The sequence below is a fragment of the Podarcis gaigeae genome (genome assembly GCF_964106915.1).
Source record: "Podarcis gaigeae genome assembly, chromosome: 2".
Lineage (NCBI taxonomy): Eukaryota > Metazoa > Chordata > Lepidosauria > Squamata > Lacertidae > Podarcis > Podarcis gaigeae.
The window spans coordinates 8515235-8536485 of record NC_139679.1 but is presented as its reverse complement, the minus strand read 5'-3'; the positions used below and the strand labels follow the sequence as shown (position 1 = coordinate 8536485).

At 48.7% G+C, this 21251-nt stretch overlaps 2 protein-coding genes across 2 annotated transcripts in view; one reads left to right on the top strand and one right to left on the bottom strand.

The window, feature by feature from the left end:
* Positions 1 to 17138: 17138 nt before the first annotated feature.
* LOC310839563 (uncharacterized protein) lies at positions 17139 to 20123 on the bottom strand (the record flags this gene model as incomplete). Its single annotated transcript, XM_083728197.1, has 3 exons — positions 17139 to 17737; positions 18927 to 19700; positions 20013 to 20123. The coding sequence occupies 3 exons, from the start codon at positions 20121 to 20123 to the stop codon at positions 17732 to 17734; spliced, it is 891 nt and encodes a 296-aa protein (XP_083584323.1). The 3' UTR covers positions 17139 to 17731.
* Positions 19692 to 21251, top strand: part of MARCHF9 (membrane associated ring-CH-type finger 9) — a 50631-nt gene continuing 49071 nt past the window's right edge. The window contains exon 1 of the mRNA XM_083729481.1: positions 19692 to 20685. Coding sequence (XP_083585607.1) covers positions 20296 to 20685 — 390 coding nt within the window. The 5' untranslated portion in view covers positions 19692 to 20295. The remainder of the gene's footprint in view (positions 20686 to 21251) is intronic.

The window sequence follows — 21251 nt, the reverse complement described above, 5'->3', positions numbered from 1 at the left end:
ACACAAAAATCTGATATGGAAATATTGTCAGCTGCTACTGCCATTTCCTGAAAGTCTGCATTTGACTGCCTTTCTCAGTGCCTCCAGACAGGCTTGAACTCTGGGTAGCAAGAATTGCCCCCTGCTTCTGAAGCTAGACACATCTCCAGGCCTGCAGAAGCGGCTTTCTAGCTGCAGGTGCCTCGAGCTCATGAAGATCTTTGCGAGCTTATCCACTAGACAAATCCAGGGCAAGGGAGGGCGGTTTTTAAACAGAAAGCTGCCTTTTTATCACTCCTTCACAGCCTCTGACCTTTGCACAGCAACCGAAATCTCGGTTCCATAGCAAAGCTGTAGAAGTGCTCCAATTTGGCAAAGCCATTCTGCACTCCAGTTTCCTTCCCCAATCTTTTCTGCCTGTCTCTACTCGGCTATGAGTGATTGCCAAAGAAGAAGAAGAAGCCTTTGAATACCAGATGCTGGAATTCACTCAGGTCCTGCCTGCCTTGTGGGCTTTCCGTAGGCATGTTGTCGGCCACAGTGACAAGAGGATGCCTGATCCAGCAGAACTCTTCTTATGTTCTTAAAATACAGTCATACCTTGGGTTACAGACGCTTCAAGCTGCATTTTTTCAGGTTACGGACCCGCCGAAACCCGGAAGTACTGGAACGGGTTACTTCCGGGTTTTGGCGGTCGCGCATGCGCAGAAGCGCTAAATCGAGCTTTGTGCATGTGCAGAAGCGCCAAATTGCAACCTACATGTCTGCAGATGCAGCGCTGCGGGTTGTGAATGCTGCAGGTTGCGAACGTGCCTTCCGCACAGATCACGTTCTCAACACGAGCGTCCACTTTACAATGTTATGGGGAAGCCACGTGGTTGAGAAAGGAGGCTTCAAGGAAATGGCATGTTTTGATTCATCAGATGCCCTATTTGCAGAGGGAGCACGTTGAATTGGAGAAGTTGGGATGGAGAGGGAACACCCTTCTCCAAAACAGTTCTAGAGCCCCTTGGGGAGAAAGGAAATCATCCGCACATGTAAACTGGGGAATAAATGAATGGATGTGGGATATATTCACATCACCTGTATAAACTGAATATAAGATAAGGAGGCCCGGTAACCTTCAAGCACATCTAATACTTCGAGAATGGCTGTGCCTTGGTCACGAGAACTCAGAAAACTAACTCAGCCTCGGTCCTGTATACCTGAAGGAGCGTCTCCACCCCCATCGTTCAGCCCGGACACTGAGATCCAGCGCTGAGGGCCTTCTGGCGGTTCCCTCATTGCGAGAAGTGAGGCTACAGGGAACCAGACAGAGGGCCTTCTCGGTAGTGGCGCCCGCCCTGTGGAACGCCCTCCCATTAGATGTCAAAGAGATAAAAAATTACCTGACATTCAGAAGACATCTTAAGGCAGCCCTGTTCAGGGAAGTTTTTAATATGTAATGCTATACTGTTTTTAACACTGATTGGGAGCCGCCCAGAGTGGCTGGGGAAACTCAGCCAGATGGGCGGGGTATAAATAATAAATTATTATTATTATTAACACAGAGCACCATCTGTGTCATATCACCACCGCAGTAATACACGTAAACAAACAAAAATGATTTCATTGTATTTAGTGCACAAGTCCCAGGTTAGCTCACCAATGTCCTGAGCGACCTGCAGCAAGGCACTTAGCATGGCATCTCAGTCCCCACCCTGTGCCATCAAGCTAAAATTAAAAAGCGCTGTTCGATCTCCCCGTAGGCTCAGAGGCGATTAAGAGGAACATATTAAAAGGCTTCGAGGACTAGAGAGAATCCCAGATGGAACTAATTAAACGTTCCTTGGCGCAGAGACTTTCCCTGCCTCTTCTGGAAAGGGTTAAAGACTCAAGGATCTTCTTCCACCCCGGGGAAATGACTTCGATTGCAGCTCTGACCACACAACTTCCTTGTCCATTACCTTGATTGTCTTCTGAATGTGCTATCAAGTACTACGAAGGCCTGGGCCAAAAAGAAAAGAAAATCTAATCGGGGGCTCTCCTTGAAAGACAGGCAATAAGGCCTCAGCTGTCTCCTTCAAGATCTTCCCTTCAGCTGAAACTCTGGCTTTGCAGCATTAGTTAAAGCTCGCAGTTTTTCTAGCCCAATGCTTTTTCTCTAGGCAACCATGTCAACGAGACATGAATTGGATAGGACCGGACAGGCTACTTCAGGAAGGGTTGTCTGAAATATGTCTTGTGATGTCAGGGCAATTGATCTGGGCACCTAGAATGCATGAAGAGGAAAAGCATCCTTTTCCTTTGGACTGTATGCTCTTGGGGGCTGGGGACCCACATTGGGCTTCCTCAGCCTTTTGGTGCTCACATCCGAACTTAGGAACATAGGAAGCTGTCTAATAACATCTAATAGCAGGCATTCCCCCCAGCTCATTAATATTCACCGCCCACAGTGGCAGCCAATCGGCTGCCGCAAGGGGCGGGCCTCCCGGGATCACTTAAGGTTGGGGCAGCCCTGGCTCGCCCCTTTTCGTTCCCTCAGCAGTAGCGGTTTCCCACCCACCCGCCCTCTAGGCTTGCATTTGGACTTTGCTATGGGCTTCGGCTGGTCGCCGCACGGGGCTGGGTAGGAGTTTTTCCATTTGGCTCAATTGGCTGTATTTTTTTAGCCACTTGGTTTTTTCGCCTACCTCGTAGCAAAACGTCACAACTCCTGGTTTTGGCGGTTAGGCATTGGCAGGGGTATTGTCAGGAAAATGAGGTCGGGGGGAAGGAACGCCATCACCTCCCCCCAAGCTTGAAGGGTAGTTCGTTAAAGGACTCCGGGGGGCGTCGCCTCGTCCGAAACCTACGGAGGCTAGGGCCTAAAGCGCACCCCCAAGTGGTAACCCCCTGGGGAGTGCCCAGGGATGTGCATCTCGTGGGCTCCCCAGTTGGTGCTTAACCCTTCCCGGTTAGACCGGATAGTCTGGTAGGGCCAATGCCTGAAGCCAATACCGCTCTTTCCTGTAATCAATAAAGTTGTGGCCATTTTCTCCCATTAACATAAATTTGGTGTCCGGTGTCTTTATTTACTTCATCTTGGGGATGGGGCGGGAATTGCCACGCAACGTGTCAGACCATACACTTTGAAGCCCTAATCTTCCATCTGCCATCTTCCCAGACACCTCCTCCCCATTTATCTCCCCATTATCACGAGAGAATGGCAGCCGCTTTGGTTGCCATGATCTCATGTGATTTCGCTCTGAGATCCGCCACGAAAGAGCATTTATTTATTTTTTGCACGATGCCCGAAATGTGCATTTGGGGGCATCGCACAAGATCACGGCCAGGGGATTGTGTTGTGAAATTCCGTGAGATCACGACAACCAAAACAGCTGCCGTTCACTTGCGATAAAAAAATGGGATGTCCCATTTTTTCTGGGACACATGGCATCATTGCAGCATCTTGCTCAGTGTTGTCTAGGTCAATATAAAATAGCCAGATATGCTCCTAGCTGCTGGGAGAGATGGGGCTACTTTTTTAAAATACTTTTTAAATAATAATTTTTATTTGATTTTAGAAAATATAAACTTATAACAAAGTCAATTAAAAATTCAGAGATTGCTCTGAATCTCGAGGCCTCCCCCCATCTCCTCCCTGGGTCCTAATGTCAATATTTACAACTGCCTATCAGTGCATTATCCAGATTTTTTTTATCCATCCAAATTGTCCATAGTTTTTACTACTTTACAAGTGTGATAAAAATCCTGCTAATGATTTCATCTGCTTACAATGGTCTCCTAAATAAATTATAACCCCCCCCCCCCAATTTTTTTTATAAAGTTCTTGGTTCCCGAGCTTTCCAGTTAATTTTGCCATTTCAGCATAGTCTATCAACTTGGTTTGCCATTCTTCTGTGGTCGGCATTGTTTCTTCTTTTGAGAGATGGGGCTACTTTTTTTTTCAAAAGGTAGGATAGAAATAAACCACAGAGCCTAGGACTTGCCGATCAGAAGATCAGCGGTTCGAATCCCTGTGATGGGGTAAGCTCCTGTTGCTCGGTCCCTGCTCCTGCCTACTTAGCAGTTCGAAAGCACAAAGTGCAAGTAGATAAATAGGTACTGCTCTGGCAGGAAGGTAAATGGTGTTTCTGTGTGCTGCTCTGGTTTCACCAGAAGCGGCTTAGTCATGCTGGCCACATGACCCGGAAGCTGTACGCCACCTCCCTCAGCCAGTAAAGGTTTGATGCCACCCAGTTGATGCCACTATCGAAAAGGCTCTGCTCTTTGGGATATATAATTTTCTTTAACAGGCTTACATCCACAGCTGGGTTGTGATTGAATGAATGACCTTATGAGGAATGGTTGAAGGAGTTGGTTGTGTCTAGCCTGAAGAAACCAGAAAAATGATATGCCGGCCATCTGTCACATGGAAGATGGAGCAAGCTTGTCTTCTGCTGCTTGAGGACAGATCCCAAACCAATGGATTCAGAGGACAAGAAAGGAGATGCTGATATTATGAATGATGTTCTGAGGGTGAGAGCCATTTGAGGGTGGAATGGTCTCCCTTAAAAAGCGGTGGACTCTCCTTGATTGGAGATTTCTAAACAGATGTTGGATGGCGATCTGTCATGGATTCTTTAGCTGTGATTGCAGCATTGCATAGGGTTGGACTATATGAACTTTGGGATCATTTTTGTTGTTGTTTAGTCGTTTAGTCGAATCCGACTCTTTGTGACCCCATGGACCAGAGCATGCCAGGCACTTCTGTGCTCCACTGCCTCCCGCAGTATGGTCAAATTCAGGATGGTAGCTTCGCGAACACTATCCAACCATCTCGTCCTCTGTCGTCCCCTTCTCCTTGTGCCCTCAATCTTTCCCAGTATTAGGGTCTTTTCCAGGGACTCTTCTCTTCTCATGAGGTGGCCAAAGTATTGGAGCCTCAGCTTCAGGATCTGTCCTTCTAGTGAGCACTCAGGGCTGGTTTCCTTAAGAATGGAGAGGTTTGATCTTCTTGCAGTCCACGGGACTCTCAAGAGTCTCCTCCAGCACCATAATTCAAAAGCATCAATTCTTCGGCGATCAGCCTTCTTTATGGTCCAGCTTTCACTTCCATACATCACTACTGGGAAAATTTGGATCATAGAACTCCACAGTTCAATGATCTACAGTAGGTTGGACGGTTAGTGCCACAGTCTCACTTTATGGAAAGGAAAAAAGACACAGAAAACAAATAGAGACGAAAGCAAAAGGAAAGCAAGCAGATTACTGTTGGCCGCCTTAAGGTTTTCCGTTGAAAAAAGGAAACAGGAACAGGATGTTAGATGCCATCAATAAGCAATATAACTTGAGTCAGGGTTTAGTAGATCTCAGCATGTTTAAAGCCCTCATGGTCCTAGCATTCAGGAGGCAGAGCTGTGTTGCCTTTCGCAAACAAAAAGCCATACATTGAATTTAGAAGACAGTTTTAAAACCTCACTGGAAATTTAATGGATAAAATAAAACTATTCTGTCTAATTTTTTCTGAAGTGCCAAATATGGATTTTCCTTGTGCATAATTTAATTGGGTTTCTGGCCAATTTAGCATTATACATCCCTACAGCATGCCATTCAGGTTGAGAATTAAGCAAGTGTTCAGCTACAAGTCTTCTTATAACATACCATTCATCATTTAGCGGGTCGGATGCATAACATTATCCTCCAACTCTTCTCTTTGCCTATGTTCAGAAACTCCAGGGAATTTCAGATGAAGGTTACTTTGCTTATTTATTGAACTATGAACTCATCCCCTACTGTAATATACATTAGCAGGATAAGAGAGTGCTGGGTTGAGGGGTTGTTGATCTTGTATGACTCTGGATTTTTTAAAAAAGCATTTTCATCTAACCTTTGATCTTGTAGATTAGGGGTGATCTGAGTTCACCTTGTATGGTCTACCTTTTTCCCCACTATAATCTTCATCGTCCACCAATATGTTTTAAATGTATAAAGCTCAAGTGTGTATTTAGGATCACTTATCAGCTAAAATTAAATTAACAATTTGTCTACCTTGCAGGCTGGCTCAAATCCACCTAGTCCAGCTTGTCTTTGAGAAAATCCCAGCAAGGGCTGAGTAGTCTACTAGAAATTAACCCAATGGATCACTGGGAGAGTGCAGAAGGCCTTTTGTCTAGTCCTGCTATAAGACAACGGCATGAAATGACCTGAAATTAGCTTTCTGTGTTAGAACAGGTATGTAAATAGCCACTCAGAGTAAATATCTATCCAGAGTTAAGCCTCACTGAGTTCACTGTCTCAGGTAAATATGCTAGGGATACAGTGGTACCTTGGTACTCAAATGCCTTGGTTCCCAAACATCGAAAACCCAGAAATAAGTGTTCCGGTTTTTGAACGTTTTTTGGAAGCCGAATGTCAGGCTATTGTTTCCGGGGCACCTGCACCAATCAGAAGCTGTGCCTTGGTTTTCAAACATTTAGGAAATCAAACGGACTTCTGGAATGGATTAAGTTTGGTGTTTTTGGTTTTGCTATTTATTTTGCATTTTTGTTTTTGAGGCTTTTTTGGTTTTTGTTTTTGTGACTGTGTGGAACCCAGTTCAGCTACTGATTGATTGATTGACTGATTGTGTGACTGCAGAAATGGACGAAAGCCCCCCATCCAAACAATGACTATCATCAGTGCAGCTAAGAAAAAAAATTAATTATAATTTTTATCATCTACAATACTGTCTTATTTATTTTATAGTACAGTACATTGATTATTTATTTCATTTTATGGATTAATGGTCTCGTTAGATAGTAAAAATCATGTTAAATTGCTGTTTTAGGGGTTGTTTTTAAAAGTCTGGAACTGATTAATCCATTTTGCATTACTTTCTATGGGAAAGCACGCTTTGGTTTTGGAACACTTTGGTTTTGGAACAGACTTACAGAACAGATTAAGTTTGAGAACCAAGGTACCACTGTACTCTGAAAAGGCAGTGATTTGGAGGAAAGCACCATACTGACAACTGAGAATTAATGGAGGTACAGGAAGTGATAGTATGGATGAGCCCTTACTTCATTGTAAGGAGCTGAGATGCATGATCATTAAAGGGGATTATGACAATCTCTCATTTCAAATGCTCATTGAAAGAATGGAGAAAAAACCATCCATACAACATGCTTACAGGTGAAACTCAGAAAATTAGAATATCGTGGGAAAGTTCATGACATGGCTCCCCAAATCAACACAGACTGTGGAAACGTCCCACTGGACTTCAAGCATCTGGCATTGTGTTCCTCCCTATTCTTCCTCCAGACACCGGGTCCTTGGTTTCCAAATGAGATGCAAAAACTGCTCTCATCAGAAAAGAGATTTGGGGGGCCATGTCACCAGTTGGTGTTGGTCCACTGTGCTTCATTAAGTCCAGGGTCAATGCAGCCGTCTACCAGGAGATTTTGGAGCACTTCATGCTTCCTTCCGCAAATGAGCTTTATGGGGATGCTTACTTCATTTTCCAGCAGGACTTTGGCACCTGCCCACACTGCCAAAAGTACCAAATCCTGGTTCAATGCCCATGGGATTACTGTGCTTGATTGGCCAGCAAACTCGCCTGACCTGAACCCCATAGAGAATCTATGGGCCATTGCCAAGAGAAAGATGAGAGACATGAGACCGAGCAATGCAAAAGAGCTGAAGGCTGCTGTTGAAGCATCCTGGTCTTCCATAACACCTCAGCAGTGCCACAGGCTGATAGCATCCATGCCACGCCACATTGAGGCAGTAATTGATGCAAAAGGGGCCCAAACCAAGTACTGAGTACATATGCATGCTTCTACTTCTCAGAGGTCCAATATTGCTCTATTTGCAATCCTTGTTTTGCTGATTTCATTTAATATTCTAATTTTCTGAGATTGTTAATTTGGGGTTTTCACCAGCTGTACGCTATAATATCACAATTATAACAAATAAAGGCTTGACATAACTCGCTTTGCATGTCATTAGTCTGTCTCATATATTAGTTTCACCTTTTAAGTTGCATTACTGAAATAAATGAACTTTTCCACGATATTCTAATTTTCCGAGTTTCACCTGAAAATCAGCCTGAAGATGTTTAGGGGTGCAAAAGGAAGACAGAAAAAATGAAAGACAGACAGACAGAACAATTTGTTGCAATATATCTGTGTCATCGGTTGATGACATGGCTTTGTATTCATTTCTGTATTTTTGCTTTTGCTCTGTACAAAGCCGTGTGCCTCCCACTGGCTTCGTGCCTTTGGCACGGCATTTCAGGGAATTGCCCTTGTGGCAAGATTTCAGCACCACGGACAGAGCTTTGCATTCTCTGGCCTTGCTCACTCTAGCAGAGAGCAATCGGCTTGACACTATGACATTTATAAGGAGAAATTGTTGCACTTACACACTAAGGCTTCTGCTTGTGTGTGTCGTCGTCCCCCCGCCCCCATCCTTTCCTTATGTCTTCCCTCCAAATAAAATTTGTCTGGTGGCCACAGTTCCTTCCTCCAAGACACAGCAGGAGTTTTGCTTTACAGGATCTTAAAATATTTATTTCTGGTTTTTTGAATGCCAGGAACAGACTAGAGAATATGGGATAGCTGCCACCAAAGAACATACAGCCCAGTAAACAAAATTTCAAAGCACATGAGAAAGGGAACAAGCCCCAGGTAAACATCCACCCAACCAAGATTTTGAAGCATATGGGCTCAGCTAGTAATTTATTCCATATTTAATACATAAGTACGGTAGCAGAAACTTGGGGAATGATATCATTGCAAACTGGCCTCATTGATTTTGTTTGTTTGTTTATTCATTGTTTTGTTTTTTCTCCAAATGAACCAAAGATCTCAAAGTAATTCAGCTAGTGAGCCTTCAAACTGTGCAATCTCATTCATCAAAGGAAAAGCAAGCAAGTATATTGTCCTAGAGTCACCGAATTGCAGAGTTGGAAGGGATCCATAGGGTCATCTAGTCCAACCCGCCGCAATGCAGAAATCTTAGCTGAAGTATCCATGACAGATGGCACACTTATCCTTTATAGAGGTTTACACTACTTCAGCTTCCTGCTATAAATGCAATGAAATAATGTGGGCCAGGTTTACAATGAAGTCATAACAGGTGACCTAGTATGGATATTATCTTGCCATAATACCTAGGAAGTGTGGAATTAATGACCTGCAAATATAACAGTGTTTTAGCTGGACACTTTGGCCACAATCCAGCACATAGATAGGCATGCTTCATAATCCCTCAGAGGATGCCAGTGGCCTGGAGGAGTCTAATGGTGCAGAACACACATCATCTCATATCTAATTATTTATGCCTGAAAATAAACATACATCTTTCCACTTGCTGGACATCCACCAGTGAATAATGAACATCACATTTAGGCAACTGTCAACGCTCACCGGTGTATCTCTCGGGTTTTGGGCCATTTGCAAAAATTCATATTGAGCTGTCAACATTCTCGGACTGTCTTTATTTATCAAATTTTGAACCTTCACTGGAATGTCAGCTTTGCTGACAAAGACAAGCAAGACAAATCTGTACGTTATGGAATACCTCCAAGAAACCTATATGTATTCATGCCATACAAATCTGTTTTATTATCACAGTACACTATTCAAGCGGCACAGTGTGAAACCCAATGAAACGTAATCTGCACAACACAAAACTATCAGGGCGCTGTATCTTATGGTTCCATTCCACACATGTTTATTTGGACAGATGTCTCTGTATATTCAATAGCACTTGTTCCTGGAAAGGAATCCAAGGATATGAGCTGAAGGCACGCAGTGTGGAGCTAAGCAGGCCTGGGCCTGGTCAGTACATGGATGGGAAACTGCTTTGGAACCCCATTTATGTGCCATGAAGAAAAAAGGTGCATAAATATATAAAACGGAGGTGGGAACTTGTGGACTTTCGGATGTCACTGGACTACAATTCCCATCAACCCCTTTCAGCGTGACCAGGCATGATGGGAGTTGTAGGCCAGCAACACCTGACCACAGGTTCCCCACCCCAAAATAAAATAAATGTGCACAGGATTGATATCATAATGTTGTAACATATCATTGCACGACAGTGTGTACTGAACTGCCTCACACAATGCGGTACAGATTGCACTTTTCCTGCTCATGATCTCCACCAACAGCCTCTGATAGTGGCATATATAGCTATTGCGACAAGTAGCCAATGATGGCTTTTCTCCTCCACAAATTAGCCTACTCCTCTTTGAAAGCTGGTCCGAGTTGGCAGCCATCGCTGTGTCGTGTGCTAGCGAATTCCATAGTTTTATGTCCAATGTGTGAAAAAGTGCTTACTCTTCTCTACCCTGAATCTCCCAACCTTTAGCTTGGATGATCCCAAGTTCTAGAGATGGAGAACAACTTCTGTGATGCCAGCAGTTGCATTTTCTAATTTGTTTCCCAATCCTCTCAAGTATACTTCTTTTTTTTCTTCTTCTGCATACTAGATTCATGTTTTCGTTGAGCTATCGGTCAAGACTTCTGTGGCACAATAGGTCAGTGCATCTGGCTGTAAATCAGAAGGCTGGTGGTTCCAGCCCACCCAGGGTTGGACCAGGCTGTGGGCAGGGGGTTGGACTAGAAGACCCCCAGGATCTTTTCTAACTCTGTTATTCTATAATTCTATCATATAAGTGGAAATGTTGACATGGGTCTCCCTGAACTCTCTTTACAATTCCTTTTGTTTGTAGCCCATGTAAAAATTCCAGACACAGCCCCCCACGTCAAAGGAGCCAACGGTGTTTTCTCTGGCAAATTAGTCTATTGGATTTCCATGCAAATCGTGCCCTGCATGATCTTCCTGCTGTAGGACAGAATGTAAATTTCCAAACGCCTAGCAAGGAAGGCAAACAAAAGCCAACGAGCTTTCAACGTGGGACAAATGAGAATGTGCACGCTCCCAAGGTCTGTTGCATGTTGCATCGAAACACAACTTCCAAGGTGAACGGTCCTCACACAACAACCGTAACGTGCGTGAGGCAGTGCAGCGCAGCACAGCAACAATGCAGCGGACCCCAGCATTGTCAAATGCAAAGCAGAGCACACACACACACACACACACACACAGGGCAACGGATAAGCCATCCAAGGGCCAGTTAACATGTGTATGTAAAGGAGCACAATCGTCAAGGATGTTCAATGTGGTGAAATCCCAGGGAAGCTGCAGAATTTATCAAGTGATTATAATGCAATGCAAGATGGACCAACTTAGGAAAACTACAACATGAATCCCTTGGTTTGTTTTTTATTAAAAGAGAGATGAAGGAACTGTCAGGAGTGCGTGCAGAAGCCAGGCCCTGTGACCAGTAGGGCTTCGCAGGACTGGGGCCTTCCTAAATTTCTTCTGGAGAGGCAAGGCACAGCTGCACAGGTGAGGCTGCTCGGTAACTCACTGCACCTGGTGGCAAGAGCCAGGAAGGGATATAAGGCCAGCATCTCCCTTCAGCTCTTTGCCACAACAATACGTTTCCTGCCTTGCTGTGTTTGGCTTCTTGGTCCTCAGACCTCGGCTTCTTGACTCCTTGCTTCTTGACCCTTGGCCTCTTGACTTCATGACTCCTTGCTTTTCAACCCTTGACTTCATGACTCCTTGCTTCTTGACCCTCGGACCCTTGACTTTGTGGCTCCCTGCTTCCTGACCCTCGGACCCCTGGCTGCTGGACTCTCGCTCCTGCTCCCACCCCGCCATCTTGGCCCCGGTCCTGACGTCCTCAGCCGGTATTTCGATTGCCCGTAGACCGGACCATGACAGGAACTCTGTGAATGGATTGGCTGTGAACAGGAGCTGCACTGTTGTAGAGGCTGGGCCCACGGAAGAGGAGCACCCCTGCCCCCAAAATAAGGATAGACGGACAGATAGAAGGATAGATTTCAGGCTGCTGGAACCATTAGGGGCAGCCTTTTGCACCTGCCTTGCCCCATCCTCTTGCCTGAGACCCTGAGAAGGAGCTTCTGCCTAGACTAGGGCCCTTCAGGATTTAACCTCCTTCCGTTGGGCCTGTAAAACAGAGCTATTCCACCTGGCCTTTAATCTGAATTCAGCCTAATCTTTTATTTCCCTTCTCTTCCCTACCCCTACCCAGTGTGGTGTAGTGGTTAAGAGCGGCAGTCACATAATCTGGGGAACCGGGTTCGTGTCTCCGCTCCTCCACATGCAGCTGCTGGGTGACCTTGGGCCAGTCGCACTTCTGTGAAGTCTCTCAGCCCCACTCACCTCACAGAGTGTTTGTTGTGGGGGAGGAAGGGAAAGGAGGTTGTTAGCCGCTTTGAGACTCCTGAAGGGGAGTGAAAGGCAGGATATCAAATCCAAACTCTTCTTCTTCTTCTTTTATGAAGATCATCTGCTCTGAGACCCCACAGCTAATTCTCTCCTAGCCTCCTCGTTGGCTCAAGTAGGACCAATTCAGCCAGCTAGTCCTGGGGATTATCCAGTGCTTATTTCCCCTAAATTGATTTTTGAATTTTATTGTTATTCATGTTTTTATACTGTATTTTATGCTGCCTTTATAAGTGTTTTAAATTTGTTGTTAGCCGCCCTGAGCCCAGTTTTTGAACCAGGAAGGGCGGGGTATAAATAAAAATTTGATGATGATTAGCAGAGGAGAAACTGCTGGAAGTCTCCACAGGAACCATATTTACTCTTGCTCTGAACATTTTATCTTTGCATGGGGAATGTCCTTTGCCTTTCTGGCACACAGATGCATTTTGTCCCCCCCTCTTTAGGAAGCGTTCAGATCTTTTTTCATTTTCATTGGTTGGTATTGGCGCTTGCGTGTCGTTTCTTTGCGAGCTGCCTTGCGGGACATTTTTGGACAGCATATAAATAAATGGTAACGTCACTTTAAGATAACAGTTAAATCCAGATGCAAGTAGGTAGCCGTGTTGGTCTGCCATAGTCAAAATAAATTAAAACAATTCTTTAAAAAGATAGTTAAAAAGACTCTTCTTAAATCCAGTTAAAATCCACAGGAACACAGGAAGCCGTCAAGATCCCATCACACCCATGGGTCAATCTAGTTGAGTATTTTTTTGCTGGCAGCACCTGGAGACACGAGGGATTAAATCTGAGACATTCTGCATGGAGGGCAGAAGCTCTGTCACTGAGGTATGGTCTTTCCGTAAAAGACTGAACGCCTGAAGATCTCCTAAATGGTTATAATGCAATAGCTCCTATTGTCCAGACGACATAATTTTAACCACTGGGGCGCACTAGAGCATGATTATGGAGCATCAGGTTGGAAGAGAATAAATTATCCTTTGGACACATTAATGTCACCTATAAGTTACCAGATTGTTGTAACCTTTGCTGCCTATTTATGCTCTCTAGTTTCATCCTTAAGTCACCCAGAAGTGTCCTGCTTGTTGTTGTTGTTGTTGTTTAGTTGTTTAGTCGTGTCCGACTCTTCGTGACCCCCTGGACCAGAGCACACCAGGCACTCCTGTCTTCCACTGCCTCCCGCAGTTTGGTCAAACTCATGCTGGTAGCTTCGACAACACTGTCCAACCATCTCTGTTGTCCCCTTCTCCTTGTGCCCTCCATCTTTCCCAACATCAGGGTCTTTTCCAGGGAGTCTTCTCTTCTCATGAGGTGGCCAAAGTACTGGAGCCTCAGCTTCAGGATCTGTCCTTCCAGTGAGCACTCAGGGCTGATTTCCTTCAGAATGGAGAGGTTTGATCTTCTTTCAGTCCATGGGACTCTCAAGAGTCTCCTCCAGCACCATAATTCAAAAGCATCAATTCTTCGGCGATCAGCCTTCTTTATGGTTCAGCTTTCACTTCCATACATCACTACTGGGAAAACCATAGCTTTTACTATATGGACCTTTGTTGGCAAGGTGATGTCTCTACTTTTTAAGATGCTGTCTAGGTTTGTCAGTGTCCTGCTTACTCCACCCTTTCTCCCATGCTTGCAGCCCTTTCCCAGAACACCTGCATGGCCCCCCCTCTTCCGCTTCCTTCTAACCCCTCTGAAAACCTGCCTTTAGCAGAGGCTTTTGCCAAGTGTGGGCCGTTGCATTTGCTCACATTCAGCTCTCCTTGTTCCCTTTCCCCTTCTCCACTGCTGTCAACACTTTTGACTGTAAGATCCTTGGGGGAAGAGTACTGTCTTCTTCATAGCCTTCCTGGGAACATCTTGCTCCATAAAGCAGGCACACTGAGAGCACTCTGGCAAGGAAGATGCTAACCAGAATGGCGATGATTCTCCTCCACACCCAACCCACCCTCGTCATGTGTGTCTGTATTTGTGGATCACTCCCTTCTTCACTCCATGGTGTTGCTGAACAGGTTCATCTGGCATCAACTGCCTCCTCCCACTCCAACCTCTCTGCCTCCCTCCAGGCTGGTGATGATGCCTAGAAAAGCCGCCCCCTCTATATCTGCCACCTCCTGCTCCTTCTTCCAAGTCCCTCCCCAGACCTGCAGTTTTCCCTAGCCCACTTTACCTAACTCTCCACTCTCTTCCCGCCACACATTGCCCTTTCCCATTTACTTGTCAAACCCTTCACGGCTCCCTCGACCAACTACATTCTTTCTGAGGCTCCCCTGTGGGGCTTGGGAGCCCAGTCAGGTCCCCCCTTGCCTGCAGAGCTGGCAGCCTCTCACCCTTTCTCAAACACCCTCCCTTGTGGAGTGTTCCCTCAGCCTCTTCTCCCCTCTCCTTGGGAGTCCTCTGGGCAGCCGCTGCCGCCACCCCTGTAATAATTTATTATTTGTACCCCGTCCATCTGGCTGGGTTTCCCCAGCCACTTTGGGCAGCTTCCAACAAAGATTAAAAATACATGAAAATGTCACACATTAAAAACTTCCCTGAACAGGACTACCTTCAGATGTCTTCTAAATGTCAGGTAGTTGTTTATCTCTTGGACATCTGACGGGAGGGCGTTCCACAGGGCAGGTGCCACTACCAAGAAGGCCCTCTGCCTGGTTCCCTGTAGCTTTGCTTCTTGCAGTGAGGGAACCGCCAGAAAGCCCTCGGTGCTGGACCTCAGTGTCCAGGCAGAACAATGGGGGTGGAGACGCTCCTTCAGGTATACTGGGCCGAGGCCATTTAGGGCTTTAAAGGTCAGCACCAATACTTTGAATTGTGCTCGGAAACGTACTGGAAGCCAATGTAGGTCTTTCAGGACCAGTGTTATATGGTCTCGGCGGCCACTCCCAGTCACCAGTCTAGCTGCTGCATTCTGGATTACTTGTAGTTTCCGGGTCACCTTCAAAGGTTACCCCATGTAGAGCACATTGCAGTGGTTTTGTCTGTCCATACTCCATTCCCAACAGCAAGGGCTGGTGGACCAGCTGGCTGGGCTCCCTCACCCACTTGTTTTCTTACTCAGAGGCCGCCTCAGCTCCTGGCAACCAGCACCCTCTGGCCAGCCCCAGAGGCACCATTCACCTGGGGAGCTTGTAGCCAGGGCTGCTGCAACAAACAGCTGTGCAAGATTTGGGAGGCAGAGACACAAGAGGTCATCAGAGAAGGGAGGGAAGGGGAAAAGGGACTGAGGCCAGTGTTGCCCGTGGCCTCCCTGGCCAGCATTCAAGGCACCCCAGGGTGGCACAGCATACTGGTTAAAAACCACTGCCTTAAGCTCTCCCTCTACTTCTGTCTTTTCCATCTAACACAACAGAGACTTCTGTATTCTCAGGGTGGTGTAATGGTTAGAATGTTAGGCTGGGACTGGGGAGACAAAGGTTCATTCATATCTCCACTTAGCCATGAATGACCAATCTCTCTCTCCCCCCCCCCCCCGGTCAGCCTAATATACCCCGCAGGGTTGTTGTGCAGATAAGATGAGGCAGCACAGCCATGTGCAGCGCCTGGAGCTTCTTGAAGGAAGTGTAAAATACATGTTGTTGCTGGCATCCGTCAGTACGCCTTTAGGGCTGAAGTCAAACCAAAGGAGCTTTACAGCAGCTGCTGTGGCTATAGAGACCGATATGGGAGAGACATGTTTTATTGCAGGTGGGCAGATAAAGGCGTCCAGTTTTGCTCCTAGAAGTACACCATAGTATCTCTTCCCTCCGCACTCCTCCCAGCCGTCATTCCTCCTCTGGTCATTGTTGTGGATACATAGCCTATCTGCCTCCAGGTGCTGCAGTTGTCGGCAAGGGATTCCCACACGGTGGGATTCATGTTGCCAGTCTTCATGTCATGTTTGCAGACATATTTACTCGTAAGGCAGTCTTGGTCTGCCAACAGGCCTGGTACCTGAAACCAGCTCCTACAGAGCACGTCCTTCTGCCATTTTCCTCCTGTGTACATGACCAAGGCAGTGTAGACGCCGCGGAGATAGGAGTCCGAATATGTTGTAATGTAATCTATGGTATATTTTGGAAAGTTGTCTGCCTATGCATTTGGGGCACCTCTTAAGATAAAGTAAAGGTAAAGGGACCCCTGACGATTAAGTCCAGTCGTGACCGACTCTGGAGTTGCGGCGCTCATCTCGCTTTATTGGCCAAGGGAGCCGGCGTACAGCTTCCGGGTCATGTGGCCAGCAGGACTAAGCCACTTCTGGCAAACCAGAGCAGTGCAGGGAAACGCCATTTACCTTCCCACCGGAGCGGTACCTATTGATCTACTTGCAGTTTGACGTGCTTTCGAACTGCTAGGTTGGCAGGAGCAGCGACCGAGCAATGGGAGCTCACCCCGTCGCAGGGATTCGAACCGCCAACCTTCTGATCGGCACGTCCTAGGCTCTGTGGTTTAACCCATATTTAACCCACAGCGCCACCCACGTCCCAACCTCTTAAGATACCATAACCAAATTTGGCAGGATGGTTCCAGAAAGAAAAGAGGTGGTTTCCATCTCTGTTTGGATACAATTGGACACCGTTTTGAATCAAGATGGCAGAATGAACTATCAAACTGCACTGGTTTTTTGGTTTCTTAGAATTCCCAAGCAACGACAGGTACAAGGCTGCTAGTACAGTAATAAATAAAATACATTTTTAAAAGGCTTACACAAGCACACATGCATGTAAAGCTGCATTCTCATCCAGTCTCCCCATCCCCGCTTGCGAGCATCCATGTCCCAGGACTGCAATGAGGGAGTGCCATGAATGGAGGAAAGCTGGGACAGAAATTTAATAATAAATACATAGCAGGTATCTGTATCCCAGGTCCCTCACTGAGCTCTAAATCTGTATCCCAGGTCCCTGGACTCAGCTCTAAATCCATGTGCCTGTGTTGAGATTTGCATTACGAGATTCAAGCTTAGCCAAAATACTTAATAATTAAGGCAGTGATTTTATACACACCTACTATATCTGGGAACTCAGTGGAATTGAGGACAGGGTTGTAAATAGCAAATTTCTGCGATCTCAAAAATAGCAGGAAATGTTTGTTCTGGTTAAGTCCTACTCAAATGGGTGGGACATACACTGCAATCCTAAACTCCTTTACCCAAAACTATTCCTGCTGAGTTTGGTGGAATGTGTCCATGCCGTAGTGTGTTTAGGATTGCAGCCTTAGTTGCAAATAACGTGCCTCATTGACAGCTGCCCTGAGAGCAGGGAATAAATGCTTTGGATAAATAAGAATGAACACATTTCAGTGGGACTTAAACTAGGCATGGAATTTGGTGCAGAGGGCCTCAGTTGGGCCTAAACTACCTTGTTATTTCTATATTGGGGTCTTGATACTTAACCTTTTACAGGACTCTCCATATGTTTTGGACTGTAATTTTCCCCCGTCCCTGGGCACTGGCCATGTTGGCTGCAGCTGAAGGAAGCTGCAAGCCAGCAACATCTGGACGGCAACATGTTGGCTACCCCTGGGTAAACAGAAAACAATAGAAATAGTTAGAAAATTAACCATCGGTTTAGACACACACCCAGCCCCATTTACAGCAGGCTCCATTATTCCTCCGTTTTTTAAAAGAATACATTTGGGGGGCTGGGTATTTAATGTCAAGAGTTTGATGGCCTGTGAGAAACTAGAATTGTACATGCCTGGTGTCATCTGTGGGCGCCCAGAATTACTGAGTTAAATTGCACCCCTGACTTAAAGCAGGTTTCTCTGGATTACCAAAACCTCTACTCTAACATAGAAGACAGCTGTCATTCGTTTTTTGTCATGTGATTGGGAGAGCAATTCAGCCTTGTAACTGATGCTGACATTGTTTTGGGAAGGATCCTTGTCAAATTTTGAATCTGACACGCTTGCCAAACTTCATGTTTCAGCTCTAAAGCAGGTGTATTGTAATACAGGTGAGGCTGAAGACAGGATGCCATATGCCTCTCTTTTGGCACCCCCACCCCAAATAAAAATCTGTGTCATTGTGGATATCTTAAGTCCCTTTGTTCTTAAACACCACACCCTGAGCTCCATATGCATAGTGAGGCATAATTGGAGCTTTAGCAGGTGGAGGCAAATTCCTATTCCGATAGTTCAGTAGAACTGGAATCCTACACACAGGATTGGCCAAGGTGCAAACTCGGTCAGGGCGCAAATACTGCGAGTCTCCTTCCTCCTGGGGAAGGGAAAGGTACGTTGCTGGTTTCTAGTGCGGTTTTTCCGCGGATTCCAACCATCTCTCCAAACGGTCGAATTTCGAGATGTGATTTTATCAGCCAGATGGATATGGCAAGCCGGTTTTCTTAAAAAATAAAATAAAATAAAAATGTAACATAAAATAAAATGGCTTCTTTCTCTCCCCCACCCCGAAACCCCTCCCCTGCCTCTATCTAGGAATCTCTCAGATGTGTCTGGAGGGGGGGAAAGGGGAGGAGGATGTCTGCCCGGGCACTTTTCACATTTCCCGGGGACTCATTTTTCTCCCCCCTCCACGTGGTCGAGGTCGGTGGCGCAGCGGTTACGCACCAGCCCCTCGGTTTGGGGCCGCCGCCGGCCCGCCTCTGAGCCCCGGAGTCCCCTCCCCGCGCAGACATCCATCCATCCAGCCACCCGCTCCGCGCTCTCGCTCGCTCTCCTCCCGAAATGTTTTATTTAACATGCTGTACCGGAAGGAGAAGCCATATTCCCCAGCCTTGAGCCGCCGCCACCGCCACCGCCGCTGCCACCGTTGCCATCCGGGCTGCCGCGCGCCCCAGCCCCCGGACCTCGGGGGCGGCTGCAGGAGGCTGCGTAGGGGCCGCTGGCAACCCCGCGCGGTGGGGGGCGCCCGGGGACGAAGCCCTGTTGCATGCCGGGGGGCGGCCGTATAAAGAGCCGCGGCTTCGCCAGGGGCCGCCGCAGAACCGGAGCCGCGCGCCCCGCGCCGACGCCGACGCCCGATCCAGACGAGCCAAGCTTGGGGCCGAACGCCGCCCGCCTGCCTGCCTGCCTGCCTTCCTGCGGGAGATCGGCTCGAGCGGAGCCGGGATGCGGCTTCTCCAGGCCCGCTGGCGCGGCTGCGGCTGCAGGAGGGAGCGGACATGCCCGTAGCTCTGCAGACAAAAGAGCCGCCTGCGATTGCAGCTGCCCAGCCGGCCCCCCGAGGGGAGGAGGCGGCGGCGGACAAGGGCCTGGCGGCGGCTAGACGCACTCCACGTCCCGGAGAGTAAGAGGCGCCTCGTCCGCGCCCGGCAGCAGCGGAAGAGCGGAGAGGAGAAGGAGCGATCGCGGCGCGCTGGCTGCCGGAGCCTCGGCCGCCTCCACCCACCCGGCCCCCGTTCCGCGCTCCTCCGAGGAGCCGCTCGCAGGCCCCGGACGCCGGGAAAGCGATTCTCTCGCGCTGCCAGCCATGGCCCCCGGGAATCCGGGCGCGGGCTGTCCGAGAGGGGTCCGAGAGGGACCTACGGAGCGCGCCGCGTCCTAGGGGAAGCAGACCCGCCCCGGGAGGGAGCGGAGCGCGCCGCTCGCCCACCGGGGCCGCCTTTGCGCCTCCGCCTTCGCCCCAGCGCATCCCCTGCGCCTCTGGCCAGGCCCACCCGTCGTACCCCCTCCTCACCCCCCTGCCCTTATCCCAGACCCCCAGCAACAGACTCCCCCGTCCCAGGATTAACCCCCTTGCCACCCCCCTCTGGAAGGCCTTTCTTCTCCTCGCCCCCGGCTGCGCCCCTTCGTTCCTTCCCTGCACCCCGTCACCCCGGGTACCCTGCACACACCTGTAAACGCGCAGCCTTCCTTTCTCCCAGCGCCGGCGCCTTTTGTGCCCGAGATGTGGGTCCCCAGGCTGGCCCCCCGCTCGCCCCCCTGCGGCCCCCGGTGCTCCCCATTGCCGCTCCTCCCCTCCGCTTCTTCCCCGGCCCCCGTTGCGGGGCAGGGGCACAGCTAGGCGCCCTTGGCCCCTTACCCTTTTCGTCCCCCCGCCTGCCGCCCCCCAAGAAAGCTAAACGCTGCCGCCGTCGTCGTTGCTGCTGCTGCTGCCGCCGCCACCGGGGGAGGTAAATGATGTTCAAGTACCGGATCCGCATGTTCTTCAACGAGCTGAAGCTGCTGGTGTTGATGCGGCGGGGCCGCCCGGAGCCCGAGCCGGGAGCCGGGGGAAGCCGCGGGGCGCTGGGCGGCAGCGGCTGCGGCTGGCCCCCCTTCGCCGACTGCTCGGCCCGGCAGGACGATGAGGCCGAATACTACGGCGGCGGAGGGGCCGAGACCCGGCCGCGGAGCCTGGCCCTGGAGGAGAAGGACCCCCGACCCCAACCCCCCGGGCAACAGCCCGGCCAGCAGCCCGCGGCCGGCGGGGCGGGGGGAGCTTTGGACTCGGTGTCGCTTAGCAGCAGCTTGGATAGTGGCATGAGGACCCCGCAGTGCCGGATTTGCTTCCAGGGACCAGAGCAGGTCAGTGGGGCAGAAGTGCGGGGGGGGGGGTTAGTGGTGGGGGGTTGCAGCGGGCTGAGTGTGGGGTGCAGCTGGATATGGGGAAGACCCCCTGCCCCCCACCAGAGAGGAGGGTGAGCAAACCCCGTGTAGCCCGGGACCGGGAGCCTGTGGCCTGCCAGATTTTGCTGGACTTCCATCATCCCTTGAGTCCAGCAGCATCAGAGAGGCCACAGGTTCCCCACCTCAGGTGTGGCCTGTATTGCTTACCTGGCCTTTAAAAACAGGGGCATGGTTTCAGATGATCTGGGCTCAAATGAAAAACACGCACACACACTTCTACAAGGCCAAGATGGGCCAAGGGTGTCGGTTGGCACCTTATCAACAAAGTTCCCAAAGTGTGGACCAGGTTCTTCACTTAGGAAGTGGCTGTCAAGGCTCCAGATGATCTGGGTATGAGAGACGTGACCCAAGGGAGGAGGATGGTCTGGCCAGTGGGTGGGCCAGACCATTGACTTGTGACTTAGCTTCCAGGATGCCAGCTGATTGGATATATAGGAGCACAGACTGGGGTGTGTGTTGTGGGG